This window comes from Oncorhynchus keta, chromosome 14 (genome assembly GCF_023373465.1).
Source record: "Oncorhynchus keta strain PuntledgeMale-10-30-2019 chromosome 14, Oket_V2, whole genome shotgun sequence".
NCBI lineage: Eukaryota > Metazoa > Chordata > Actinopteri > Salmoniformes > Salmonidae > Oncorhynchus > Oncorhynchus keta.
In genome coordinates, this window is record NC_068434.1 from 13,772,620 (window position 1) to 13,787,326 (window position 14,707).

Below are 14,707 nucleotides of genomic sequence, written 5' to 3' on the forward strand. Positions count from 1 at the left end.
TCCTCTTGAATAAGGAGAAGTCCCCAGTTGTAGCATCCATTTGAAAAATGCTGAAGCCAACTTCCTCAATCTGCCCTTCATTCACTCTCACATTACTATATTGGCTCCATTCATGTGGCCTTTTCCCTGTGTAAAGCGTATAAAACTGATCTGGGTTTAATCTAATCAGGTTTTTATTGCTCTCCTCTACCCCCACCATGCTGCTCCCTGCCTCAGCTCTCACTAACAGAGGGGGAGCAACAGAGATGTGGCGTCCCAGTAACAAGGATTACTGTTGTTTCTAACCCTCAGCAGGCAGCTGAACAGGGCAAAAGGCAGATCTCAGTTTTAGTTTTGTAATATTACACATTATTCAAAAACTAACAAAACTCAGTGCTGGAATTATGTACTTTCATGGTGTATTAAACAATCATTTCCACATTGCTGCAAAGTTGGGAAAATTGTATGTAGGGTAGGGTCTACTGGTAAGGAAGTATTTCACTGTTAGTCTACACCTGTTTTACAAAGCATGTGACAAATACATTTGATTATTCATAAGACAAATTCAATTTATCAGAATTAGGCCTATTTGCGTCATCAAATCACATGTTATTTGTCACATGCTTCGTAAACAATAGATGCAGACTCACAGTGAAATGCTTACTTATGGGCCTTTGCCAACAATGCAGAGAGACAATATATAGAACTAATAGAAACATAATAAATACACAGTGAGTGACGGTAACGGGGCTGTATACACTGGGTAGCAGTATCGAGTCTGTGCAGGGGTACGAGGTAGTGGTAGATATGTAAATATAGCTAGGAGTAAAGTGTCAAGACTCCTGTATCATCCAGGGTTGAGCCTTTTTAGTAATTTGTCTAGTTGAGGCATGACGTTCTTGTCAATGTAGACTACCTTTCCCTAATTAGTGTGCTAGCTCAAAGCAAGAATACTCAATCTTACATGTACTCTTAATATTATTTGCTTTCTTCCATAAGCTCCAGTGCTTGAACTGATAAAAAAATATATATTTAAAAAATAACTTTAAAAATAATTAAAAAGTGAAACTGCCACATCTGTTTGCGATATTACACCAACAAAGGAGTTACTGCAAACAAGCACCACTGTTTACCCCCTCAGACATCAATGCATGTGCGATAGAACAGTAGAATAGGTACACAAGTTTTCTTTCACAAGCTGCTCCGTCAACAAAAACAATAAGGCTCTGGGGGAGAACAGTCTCTACTACAGCCATATTCGCATTCAATTCAATGCATTTCGATGGCCATAGTGGTAAATAGACTTACATTGCTACAACCATAAATACTTCAAGACAAGCAATCAAACACATTTTCTTCAGGAAATATACTTTTATAGTTTAACTCAGGCTACTATAATCATTTGGTCTCTACATTAACTTTTTCTCTGGTTGATGTTCAGATTTAGAGCGATCTTCTTCATGATGGATGTAGTGTGTGTTTGGCCTATTTCCCAATAAATCATATGACATCATTATTAAGTGCAGCAGTTAGTTAACCTGTAATCAAATTGGATTTGTTGAAATTAGATTTATGGTAGATAAATCTCCTTCTCCGAATGTACGTGTGTTGTGCATGGTACTTTTCCCCTACTTTGGTCTTTGGTGTCTGTTAAAGTAGAAGGTTTTAAATTAAATTGGTCTTTGGTCTGTATCAATTGTTATATCTCAAATGTAAGTGAATGTATTAAAATGGCCCCTTTTAATAATATCTCTCTCTCTCTCCCCCCCACCAACACATCTCATTTATAGTGATTCTCAGCTGTTCTGGTTACTGCAATGAATGGTAACACTATCCATCAGGCTACGACCACAGCTTTGGTTGCAGTGCCTCGTGGCTGGAGGGACTTCTGTGAGTTGCATGCCATTGCCACGGCCCGAGAACTAGCCAACCACTACCGGAACTTTGCCAGGGAGTGGCCAGTGCACGATGTCGTCCCCCCGGACAGCTTCTCCAAGCAGTTCAGTGAGCTGTTCCAGCAGCACTTCCACAGTGAGGTGGCCAAAGAACTCCCTGCTTCGACCCCTCCCCCCATGATGGGCCGGCTCCGCATCACCACCTCCTCCGAGGCGCTGGACTACAGGGAGGCGGGCCGGTCTGGCGTTCTGGCCCCAAAGACTGAGCCCGTGCCGGTGAGCCGGGAGCAGGGGAACCCCATCCGGTGCTCGGCAGCCAACCCGGTGCTACGAGCTCGAGCTCCCATCCTGAGCCGCAGCCAGGAGGAGGTGACTGTGTCGGAGAGGCGGCCTGCGTCTGAACGGTACATCCCCACCTCGACTTCCTTCACTGCTGCTGAAGTTACACACTTCTCCGTCAGCCAGATCAGGAAAAGCGTGTGCCGTCTCTTTAAGAAGCCCCCGCCGCCCCTTCAGGACCTGCAGCCCAGCAGGCTGGTGGACAGGGGAATGGGTGGGGCGCTGGAGGAAGTGACGGCCTTATCGTCGTCAGCGCTGACTGGGAACCCCTCCCACGAGACCACGCCCTCGGCCTCCCCCACGTCGACCCACTTCCTAGAACGGCTGAATAGCAGGTTTGTCCGTAGGCAGAGTGGGAAGCGCAGGCCGCAGGCTGCAAGCAGCTGCAAGGAGGGCCAGCTGAAGTACCTGGTGGTTGACGACACTATCTCGGACACACAGCATCGCTGGCAGCGCTGCCGCCTGCTTGTGAGGAAGATCAGAGAGGGCCTGGCAGGAGAGAGGTTCCAGCTGGAGCTCTACGACCCCCCCAAGGTAAACTATAGCCACCTGATTCCAGCTGCTGGACTGGGCTCTCCCCTACCACTAAATTCATCTGATTCTTTCTGTTGGGCTTTTATCTTATCAAATTGGGCTTCACCTACTGTAGGTAATTGCTGCTTTAGGAGTGCTGATCATTTAACAGTGACGTTTCTGACCAGGGTTTGGTTGTCCCTGGTAGGTCCCCTACCCATGTCCTGTACCAATTTCAAAGGACTTCTATTATTCCTATCTGACGATTGTTTTGTTTGGTGACGATTGTCTTGTTTTGTGACGATTGTCTTGTTTTGTGACGATTGTTTTGTTTGGTGACGATTGTTTTGTTTGGTGACGATTGTCTTGTTTTGTGACGATTGTCTTGTTTTGTGACGATTGTTTTGTTTTGTGACGATTGTCTTGTTTTGTGACGATTGTTTTGTTTGGTGACGATTGTTTTGTTTGGTGACGATTGTTTTGTTTGGTGACGATTGTTTTGTTTGGTGACAATTGTTTTGTTTGGTGACAATTGTTTTGTTTGGTGACGATTGTTTTGTTTGGTGACGATTGTTTTGTTTGGTGACGGTTGTTTTGTTTGGTGACGATTGTTTTGTTTGGTGAGAGGTGCGTGAGAAATGAACATAGTTTAGGCTGCTCTACCTACACTGGCTGTCAAATGCAAATGATCCAAAGCTTGACATGAAAGTTTCAGTTCAGCTGACCTCCCACACTTTCCTGTCTCTGCTGCAGTTTACTTCTCTGGGCAGTAACCATGTTGGGCTGTTGTTTTGAGTGTTAACATTAGTAACTTCACAAGGTCTGTAGAGAAGCCTGATATGTAGCCTATATCAAGCCTCTGTACTGTCAGAAATATCATCTGCATGCTACGGAGCAGAAGTTTTACTGCGTCTTGTTTTGAGGTGTACTCGTCTGACCGGAAGGAGAGAACCATAGCTGGCCGGGCCAACGCATAACCCCAGAGAGGGCAGTGAGTGGGCAGGCTGCTGGATTCACACACCCAGTTTTACGTAGCCTGGGGGTAGTAGTCAGCCACACATAGCAGGCTGCCCATGTCAGATTGTCAGAGCTTGAAAACCAAGCAACCTTTTTAGAGAACATTAAAACCAGACATTTGTAAACCAGTCGTGGATGTAGACCCGAGAGTTTTTGGTTAAGCACAAGGCTTTGAAAAGGCTGTACTAATAATGTATATTTAGAAGGCAGCTCTGCCAGCATCTGGTGTTTTATCACAACCAAGTTCACATTTGTTGCTAAAGACTGTTTGAGAGATGTAATGCTGCAGCTCCATTAAGTCTTACACTCAGAAGTGTGTGTGTTTGTGTGTGTGTGTGTGTATAAAGGCCTTGCACTATTTCTGTGGAATCTTGGCAATGCTCAAAGCCAGAGAATATCTGTAGACCGTAGCACACAGACATTAACATTCCCTCATACTGTAGAGGCCCTATGAACTGTAACTCAGAAACATGTATATATATAACGTTCATATATATGAACGTTAAAGGATCACTTTACAACAACAAAACACGTTTAGTATTTTGTTCATTAGTCAACTGTTGATATGGTCCCAAAAAATTGGCCATGTCAGCAGGGATGTTATCAAATGATATAAAACGCATCATCACACCACTCACCATGCGTTCTTACCTGGTCATTCATATGTTTTTCTCTCTTGTGCTCTCTCTCTCTCATAGATAATAAACAGAATTTCTGATTTGTTATTTAACTTAATAGTAAACATATCACTCACAAAGTTTCAAAAGAATATAGAAATTTCAAATGTTATATTAATGCTATGTACAGTGTTGTAACAATGTGCAAATAGTTGAAGTACAAAACAGAGAATGGACAGATGCATATATACTGAACAAAAATGTAAAACCTGTGAAGTGTTGGTCCCATGTATCATGAGCTGAAATAAATGGTCCCAGAAATGTTTAATACGCACAAAAAGCATATTTCTCTAAACTGTTGTGCACATATTTGTTTACTTCCCTGTTAGTGAGCATTTATCCTTTTCTAAGATAATCCACCCATCCTCAAATCAAGAAGGGGGGGGGGGCACTTGACTGATTTCCATCTATGAACTGTAACTCAGAAACATATGAGAAATTGTTGCATGTTGCGTTTTATATATTTTTTTGTTCAGTATAGTTTATATTTACAATGTTTTTGCTTCACTGGGTTGCCCTTTTCAGTGTAATCTGAGGGAAATATGTCTCTTTTTAATATGTTCATACATTTGGCAGGAGGTTAGGAAGTGCAGCTCAGTTTCCACCTCATTTTGTGGGCACATAGCCAGTCTTCTCTTGAGAGCCAGTCTTCTCTTGAGAGCCAGTCTTCTCTTGAGAGCCAGTCTTCTCTTGAGAGCCAGTCTTCTCTTGAGAGCCAGGTCTGCCTACGGTGGCTTTGCTCACTGAGTCTGTACATTGTCAAAGCTTTCCTTAATTTTGAATCAGGGAAGGACATTCTACCAGCACTTACACAAATGACTGAGAAATTGATGATAAAATGATTGTGTGGGCTGTTTTTGTTAGACTTCAGTGCGGCTTTTGACATTATCGATCATAGTCTGCTGCATCTGTGTTATGGCTTTACACCCCCTGCTATTTTGTGGATGAAGAGTTACCTGTCTAACAGAACACAGAGGGTGTTCTTTAATAGAAGCCTCTCCAACATAAACCAGGTAGAATCAGCAATCCCCCAGGGTAGCTGTCTAGTCCTCTTGCTTTTTTCAATCTTTACTAATGACATGCCACTGGCTTTGAGTAAATGACTCTACACTATACATGTCAAAACTTAGCGAAGAGCGGCAGTTAGTTTCAGAGTGGGTGGCAAGGAATCATTTAGACCTAAATATTTTTAAAAACGAAGAGCACTGTATTTGGGACAAATAATTTACTAAACCCTAAACCTCAACTAAATCTTGTAATAAATAATGTTGAAATTGAGCAAGTTGAGGTGACAACTGCTTGGACTAACCCTGGATTATAAACTGTCATGGTCAAAACATATTGATAGAACAGTAGCTAAGATGGGGAGAAGTCTGTCTATAATAAAGCGCTGCTCTACCTTCTTAACAACACTGTCAACAAGGCAGGTCCTACAGGCACTAGTTCTGTCACACCTAGACTACTGTTCAGTCGTGTGGTTAGGTGCTGCAAGAAGGGACTTTGGAAAATTACAATTGGCTCAGAACAGGGCAGCAGGGGGGGCCCTCGAATGTACACAGAGTTAATTAACATTAATAATATGTCAATCTCCTGGCTCAAAGTGGAGGAGAGATTGAGTTAATCACTACTTGTATTTATGAGAGGTATTGACATGTTGTAGGCACTGACTTGTCTGTTTGAACTACTGGCACACAGCTCAGACACCTGCATACCCCACAAGAAGTGTCTTAACAGTCCTCAAGTCTGTTATAAGACCCCAAGTCCAGAACAGACTATGGGAGGCACACAGTACTACATAGAGCCATGACTACATGGAACTATATTCCACTGATGCAAGCAGTAGAATCAGATTTTTTTTTAATGATATAAATACACTTTATGGAATAGCGGAGACTGAAGCAATTCAAACACACACACGATTACATACGCACTAGACACACACACACACAGATTTGGTATTGAAGATATGTGGTAGTGGTGGAGTAGGGGCCTGAGGGCACACAGTGTGTTGTGAAATCTCTGAATGTTTTGTAATGTTTTTAAAATTGTATAACTGCCTTTAATTTTGCTGGACCCTAGGAAGAGGCAGCAACTAATGGGGATCCATAATGAATACAAATACAGTGGTCAGGCATTCTCCCACTGTGTACTCTCTGTTTAGGGACAAATATCATTTCAGTTTGCTCTGTTTTTTGGTTAGTTCTTTCCAATATGTCAAGTAATTATCTTTTTGTTTTCTGATTTGGTTCTGTCTAATTGTGTTGATGTCCTGGGGCTCTGTGGGGTCTTATTGTGTTTGTGAACAGAGCCCCAGCACCAGCTTCATCTCTCTATAGGTGATGGCTTTTGTTATGGAAGGTTTGGGAATCGCTTCCTTTTAGGTGGTTGTAGAATTTAACGGCTGTTTTCTGGATTTTGATCATTAGCGGGTATCGTCCTAATTCTGCTCTACATGCATTAATATATATTTTTTTGTACGTTGTACACAAAGGATATTTTTTGTAGATTTCTACGTAGTCTTTCAATTTGTTGTTTGTCCCATTTTTGTGAATTATTGGTTGGTTAACGGACCCCAGACCTCACAACTGTAGAGGGCAATGGGTTCTGCAGGGCCGGTGCCAGAAGGAATGAGATGGACGGGCATTTGATTTCTGTAGGCGGGCACATATTTTTCACTGGACCTCCTGTGTGCGCACGCTTGCTCATTCACACATTTTGTTCATGGGTGTTCGTAATGAAGTCCTTGTGAGTTTCAAGTTTAGGGAAACTTACCATTTTTTCTACCGATCTGGGTGCCAATTATGATTATTTTTAAATGTTGATTTTCGTGGAACGGTTTCATTCCAATAATAACACTTTCCTGTGGTTAGTCATAAAAATCGGAATTAAAATGATAAAAATCTAAGTTAAAATTCAACTAATGCAATAGCACCAGCCTTTTCCATATGGACACATTGATACACCATGTCGTTTAAAGACATTTGCTCATGGAAGTCAGGGCAGTGCAGCAGTAGGCCTATAACTTCCATTGTCAACTAGGCCTAAAGTTGACATAAAAACTGTAGAAAATATCCTGATGAAAATCCTGGATCTTTCAATCGCATTAATCTCTACTCTGCATGTCTGCCTGCCTTTCTATCTGTCTTGACTTGAGCTATCGTTAGTGAAGTGCATCATTGTATCAACTCAGCAGGTTGGCATCTCAGTTGTGTCAAGTAATTATCTTTTTGTTTTCTTATGATTTGGTTCCGTCTAATTGTGTTGCTGTCCCACTCCCTCAACTTTATCATGGCAGAAAAACGACACACATACTCATTGCTCACATGGAGCACTCCAAACAAAAGACAATGGGAAAAAATGGGTAACTCCTTAATGATTGTTGGGAGAAACAAGTTTTGATTTAATTAATAATTGTAGCAGGTTGTGAACTCTGCAAAGAACGTTTCCACTATGAGAACGATAAAGGATGGGGATTAACAACACGTCTACTAGGCCTACCGGTTACGTAGGTAATGAGGAATTGATCAAATAATCAATCAAAGGGCAAACATTACACACAATTAAACAATTTAATGTACAAGAATTGGCGGGAGACAGTGGGGCACATCCTGGAGAGCCGAGGGCATACATCCTGGAGAGCCGAGGGCATACATCCTGGAGAGCCGAGGGCATACATCCTGGAGAGCCGAGGGCATACATCCTGGAGAGCCGAGGGCATACATCCTGGAGAGCCGAGGGCATACATCCTGGAGAGCCGAGGGCATACATCCTGGAGAGCCGAGGGCATACATCCTGGAGAGCCGAGGGCATACATCCTGGAGAGCCGAGGGCATACATCCTGGAGAGCCGAGGGCATACATCCTGGAGAGCCGAGGGCATACATCCTGGAGAGCCGAGGGCATACATCCTGGAGAGGGATGCCCATATCTTCGTCACACTTCTCTTTCCTTGTCTCAACATTTTAAAATTAGACTCAAAACACATAATCTTCACACATTTTGATATGCTTTTCATTGACACAACCGCAACTCAATCAGCTAGGCCTATTGCCACGTGTGCTGCCCAAATGGCCTACTTCCTAAATAGGTTGTAGGCCTATGCACTAGTCCAGCTCTCTGGGAAAGTATTTGTATTTTATTTAGACAGGAGTAATTAAATAATATTGGCAAAACTTCTATTTACTTTAGGGGAAGCCAGCATCCAAACAGTGCACTGTGCAACCTCCAACTTTCCTTTCTAATTCGCAACTGGCTGAAACCAGAGATCTGTATATAATGACGAGATGCTCCTGTCTCTGCCCTAATAATGTGAGTCATTGTCCCAAAGGCTGAAATGCAAGCGACAAGCTTAGGTCTGCATATTATGCCCATAAAATCGCATTGTCTTATTTTGGACAGATTTTGGCGAGAGTGAGGTCTCTTGCTTCGCCTCTTCTGCTGAAACTAGCAAGTGAAACCGCACTGCTCTGTCTTACTGTATCTAGCCCATGTATCTGATGCTGTTTGTCCAGAAAGAGTATGACATGCCATCCGATACATGGTCTACACATAGGGAGACAGATGGGTGCTGTTTCTCTCGCTCTTGGTCAAATAAATTATCAATATTTCAATATTTTATTCGGATATTAGCCAAATCCTAAATGGGATGTCGAATTGTATGTTTGTTTTGATGACGTAGAAGGCCATTGTTCTCTTTCAGGTCGTTCACTGCTTTGTGGAAGTAACCTGTGGCGCTGATGTTTAGGCCAAGGTTTAGTTTTTTGTGTGCTCTAGGGAAACGGTGTCTAGATTGATTTTTGTGGTCTTGGCAACTGGACCTTTTTTGGAACACCATTATTGTTGTCTTACTGAGAGTCACTGTCAGGGCTCAGGTCTGACAGAATCTGTACAGAAGAGCTTGGTGCTGCTGTAGGCCCTCCTTGGTTGGTATTTTATTAGGATCTCCATTAGCTGTTGCAAAAAACAGCAGCTACTCTTCCTGAGGTCCACACAAAACATGAAACATGACATAATACAGAACATTAATAGACAAGAACTGCTCAAGGACAGAAATACCTGAAAAAAAGGCACATGGCCGACATATCAAAACAGAAGCACCAGATAGACATTTGACTTCGGATTCTTGTAGGGTGTGGCCTGGTGCTGCTGACTGTTCTAGTGCCCGCGCCAATTCAATAATGTTTATGTTGAAGAGGGTGGGCCTCAAGCTTCATCCCTATCTCACCCCACGGCCCTGAGGAAATAAATCTTTTTTTTTGCCCGTTTCTGTACACAGATTTTAAATGTTTTCCCCTGAACACTGCTTTCCAACTATTTATATAGCAGACCCTCGTGCATGAGAAGACTTGGCTTTGTTTTTGTTTGTCAATTAGGGTGTGCAGGGTGAATATGTGGTCTGTCAAATGGTAATTTGGTAAAAAGCTAAATTTGACATTTGCTCAGGACATTTTTTTTTACTGAGGAAGTGTAGGATTCTGCTGTCAATGATAATGCAGAGGATTTTCCCAAGGTTGCTGTTGACGCACGTCCCACAGTGGTTTTTGAGGTCAAATTTGTCTATTTTTGTAGATTGGCGGGGGGGGGGGTCCGTCCGTCCGTCCGTCCTTGGTTCCAAATATTGGGGAAGATGCCAGAGCAGTTAAAGAGTTGTTAAGAATGGGGAATTGGAATTTGTGCTCTCTCTTTTCAAATTTAATTTAGGCTTCTATCAACACTCATCGACACTATCAACGCCTTTTTGTGATTGAGGGTGTGTATTTTGTCCTGTAGTTCATTCAATGTAATTGGAGAATCCAGTGGGTTCTGGTAGTCTTTAATTGCTGATTCTAAGATTTGTTTTTGCTGTTTATTCTTCGTTATAGAGCCAAAAAGATTGCAGAAATGGTTTATTCATACAGCTCCATTTTGGATAGATTACTTGTTTAGTGTGTTATAATTTTCCCAGAAGTGGTTCTATTCTATGGATTCTTCAATTACACTGAGCTAGTTTCTGATGTGCTGTTCCTTATTTTTCCTTATTGTATTTCAGTACTGTTTTAGTGTTTCACCATAGTGAAGGTATCGACTCAGGTTTTCTTGGTTTCTGTGTTCTTGGTTGATGAGATTTCTCAATTTCTTTCTTAGGTTTTTGCATTCATCAAACCATTTGTCATTGTACATTTTTTTTAGGTTGTCTGCTTGACATTTTTTTTTATTTACATGTAAATACATGACATGTAAATGCATGTATTTAACCCCTTATTTTTGGCATTCAGTCTCCATATACAGTACATTTAGAAAGTATTCAGACCCCTTGACTTTTTCCACATTTTCCACATTTTGTTACGTTACAACCTTATTCTAAAATGTCTAACATTTTCCTCATCGATCTACATACAATACCCCATAATGACAAAGCAAAAACAGATTTTTAGAGAATTTACAAAACAATAAATTGAAATATCACATTTGCGTAAGTATTCAGACTCTTTATTCAGCACTTTGTTGAAGCACCTTTAGCAGTGATTACATCCTCGAATCTTGGGTATGACTCTACAAGCTTGGCACACCTGTATTTGGTGAGTTTCTCCCGTTTCTTCTCTGCAGATCCTCTCGAGGTCTGTCAGGTTGGATGGGTAGCGTCGCTGCACATCTATTTTCTGGTTTCTCCAGTGATGTTCAAGTCTGAGCTCTGGCTGGGCCACTCTAGGACATTCAGAGACTTGTCCCGAAGCCACTCCTGTGTTGTCTTGGCTGTGTGCTTAGGGTCGTTGTCCTGTTGGAATGTGAACCTTCACCCCAGTCTGAGGTCTTGAGTGCTCTGGAGCAGGATTTCATCAAGGACATCTCTGTACTTTGTGCCGTTCATTTTTCCCTTGATCCTGACGAGACTCCCAGTCCCTGCCGCTGAAAAACATCCCCACAGCATGATGCTGCCGTCACCGTGCCTCACCGTAGGGATGGTGCCAGGTTTCCTCCAGACATGACGCTTGGCATTCAGGCCAAAGAGTTCAATCTTGGTTTCATCAGACCAGAGAATCTTGTTTCTCATGGTCTGAGAGTCTTTCGGTGCCTTTTGGCGAACTCCAAGCGGGCTGTCATGTGCAGCACCATATTTAATAGATGTACTACAGCACCATATTTAATAGATGTACTACAGCACCATATTTAATAGATGTACCACAGCACTATATTTAATAGATGTTCTACAGTACCATATTTAATAGATATACTACAGCACCATATTTAATAGATGTACTACAGCACCATATTTAGTAGATGTTCTACAGTACCATATTTAATAGATGTACTACAGCACCATATTTAATAGATGTACTACAGCACCATATTTAATAGATGTACTACAGCACCATATTTAAGATGTACTACAGCACCATATTTAATAGATGTACTACAGCACCATATTTAGTAGATATACTACAGCACCATATTTAATAGATGTACTACAGCACCATATTTATTAGATGTGCTACAGCACCATATTTATTAGATGTGCTACAGCACCATATTTAATAGATGTGCTACAGCACCATATTTAATAGATGTGCTACAGCACCATATTTAATAGATGTGCTACAGCACCATATTTAATAGATGTGCTACAGCACCATATTTAATAGATGTGCTACAGCACCATATTTAATAGATGTGCTACAGCACCATATTTAATAGATGTGCTACAGCACCATATTTAATAGATGTGCTACAGCACCATATTTAATAGATGTGCTACAGCACCATATTTAATAGATGTGCTACAGCACCATATTTAATAGATGTGCTACAGCACCATATTTAATAGATGTGCTACAGCACCATATTTAACAGATGTGCTACAGCACCATATTTAACAGATGTGCTACAGCACCATATTTAACAGATGTGCTACAGCACCATATTTAACAGATGTGCTACAGCACAATACATTTCTCTCCATGTATTGGTCTGAATTCATGTTTTGGAAAAGATATGAAAGATTAACTAAAGGCTATAGTTGGATTTTGCTGAGGTCACTGTGGTTGTGTGTGTGTGTGATGCACTGCCTGCGCATAGCATAGCAGCAACCCTGTAAATATAGTAACATTTAATTGAGGGCTATGTGTATCTGAACTACAATGGCGACGCCAGTCGGGTCATTTTGCAGAAAGAGGAAGCTGGGTGTTAGCTGATTAATTTCTTTGCATGAGAAGCTCCATAGCAGGGGAGTCCAAACTTTTTTTTAAAGATGGTGTTTGTGTAGCCGATAAACTGGGCAGATTATCTGCTGTCAGATTTCACAGAAGTACATTATTCTTCTTATTTAAATGTAGGGTTAGCCTAGTTAAAGAGACGTACTGTTTGGCTCTTACTAAAAGTAGAAACCCGACGCAGCCTTTTTAAAGAACAGAGCAGAATATGGCTCATTTTAACACACGGCTCTGGTGGTGGTATTTTTAAGAGATAGACCCTTTTGTTTTAGGAGACAGCTGAGGTTCTGCCTAGGTTGCCAATGGATTAGAACACAAGGCTCTCATCCAGGACTAGATGTTTCCTGTTACCTTGCCCACGCTTTGTAATGCATTCTTGAGTAAACGGGCCCTCGTTTTTTGTTGCACGGCCTCAAAGTATGTTGTTTGATGTGTTATGGTGCCAGTGTTTGTGACTTTACAACTTAATCTTCACCACATGGTTTCACTGTGTGTGTGTGTGTGTGTGTGTGTGTGTGTGTGTGTGTGTGTGTGTGCATGACTGTTCCCTGATGGTAATGTTCCTGTTTGGATCTATGCACGTGTTTGTGCGTGTATATCGCATCAAGAGATGAGTAACCAAAAGTGAGAAATAGTTGCTTTCACTTTAATTGCTTGTCTTGATTTATATATATTTTTTAGGTGATCTGACCAAATTCACATAGAAATGTGAGTTGTAGATCTGTCTTTCTCATTGAAAGCATGTCTAAGAAGTGGTGTGTGTTCTATGTGCTCTATTTCTATGCTCCCCTGTCTGGTACATTCAGTTTTGTACACCAGCTTCAAACAGCTGAAAATACAATATTTTTGGTTTTGGAAAATATATTTTACAGTGGTTTAGATGGTACAATCAATCTCAGTGGTTTAGATGGTACACTTTTTCTCTACACTATATTTGCTTGTTTGTCACACAAAAATACATTTGAATTTTAGCTTCAAGGAAATGGCGAAGTGATTTCTGCATTGCATCTTTAAATATATTTCCCAGGAAACACTGGGGATGTTTTTTCGGTATGCTTTATCCAGATCAAAAGGATCTGTTCCCCATTTTGTTTTAAAAAATCATCTTAAGGGCAATATTGCCTAATTTTGCTCCACAGTTATTGCAGCGATAAAGATAAATTCAGGTTTAGCTTTAGTTTACTTATTGTTTGTATTTAAATCTATTACCTCTTGTTAACCCATGACAGAATGGAATTAAAATGGAATGGAAAATACCTTTTACTCTGCCAAACCTCATCGCCCATCTGTGTGTTGACACAGAGTATGTTTCAAACTTACCAAGCAACATGCAGCGTTCATTTCAGTCACCCTGTGCACCACAAGTAAGCATCTGAACATGTGGCCTGAACCAGCAAAACCAGTAACTCAATTAGCACTCTCCAGTTCCAGGAAACATGATGAGTGATGAAAGAACTTGCTTTAGTACTCCCTTGTTCTTTTTAATCAACCTTAAAGCTACTCAACGTTGTACTGTCTTCGCTTTGGTTGGGCTATTGCTTTGCAACCAGTGTACCTGTTGTTTAGGCCTAGTCACTACACTGTCATAGAACTAGGAATGTGTAGGACCTCAACAAAAAAAAAAAACTTGCCTGAAATTGTGGGATTCGTTCCACTATTATGCTACCTATTTAAAAAATGTTATTTTTTTAAAATTCTGCTTATAATGGGTAATTACATAGAAATAGTATTGGGCTGTTCCTAGGCCTTATTTTCCTTATGCTTTTATAAGATAAGCTATTCTCATCATAAAGGCCTAGACTACTTAGTGAAAGATTATCAACCGTGAAGAGAACTCATCTTTTTACTGGAACATAGAAATCAGAACACCTGCCTCTACCGCAACGCAGATGAATGGAAACCAATTTCTGGAGGCAAACTGACCTCTGTTTGGTACAGTTTTCACACTACATAATTATCCACCTCAGATTACTAAACATTAGTTTCAGTTTTCGTCACCCTCGTCTCAATATCAAGCTGTGTTTCTGCTACCAGGTTGTTTCTCGTGAACACCAAGCAATGTCAAACCTTGAAATGGTGGAATTATGTAAACTATACTAATG

General features: G+C 41.2%; 1 protein-coding gene across 2 annotated transcripts in view; it reads left to right on the forward strand.

Moving 5' to 3' along the window:
* sh2b3 (SH2B adaptor protein 3) overlaps positions 1 to 14,707 on the forward strand; it is a 54,699-nt gene that overhangs the window by 13,257 nt on the left and 26,735 nt on the right. For both annotated transcript variants that reach the window (XM_052461129.1, XM_052461130.1), the window contains exon 2: positions 1,770 to 2,747. In XM_052461129.1, the coding sequence (XP_052317089.1) occupies positions 1,797 to 2,747 (951 nt within the window). In that variant the 5' untranslated portion in view covers positions 1,770 to 1,796. The remainder of the gene's footprint in view (positions 1 to 1,769; positions 2,748 to 14,707) is intronic.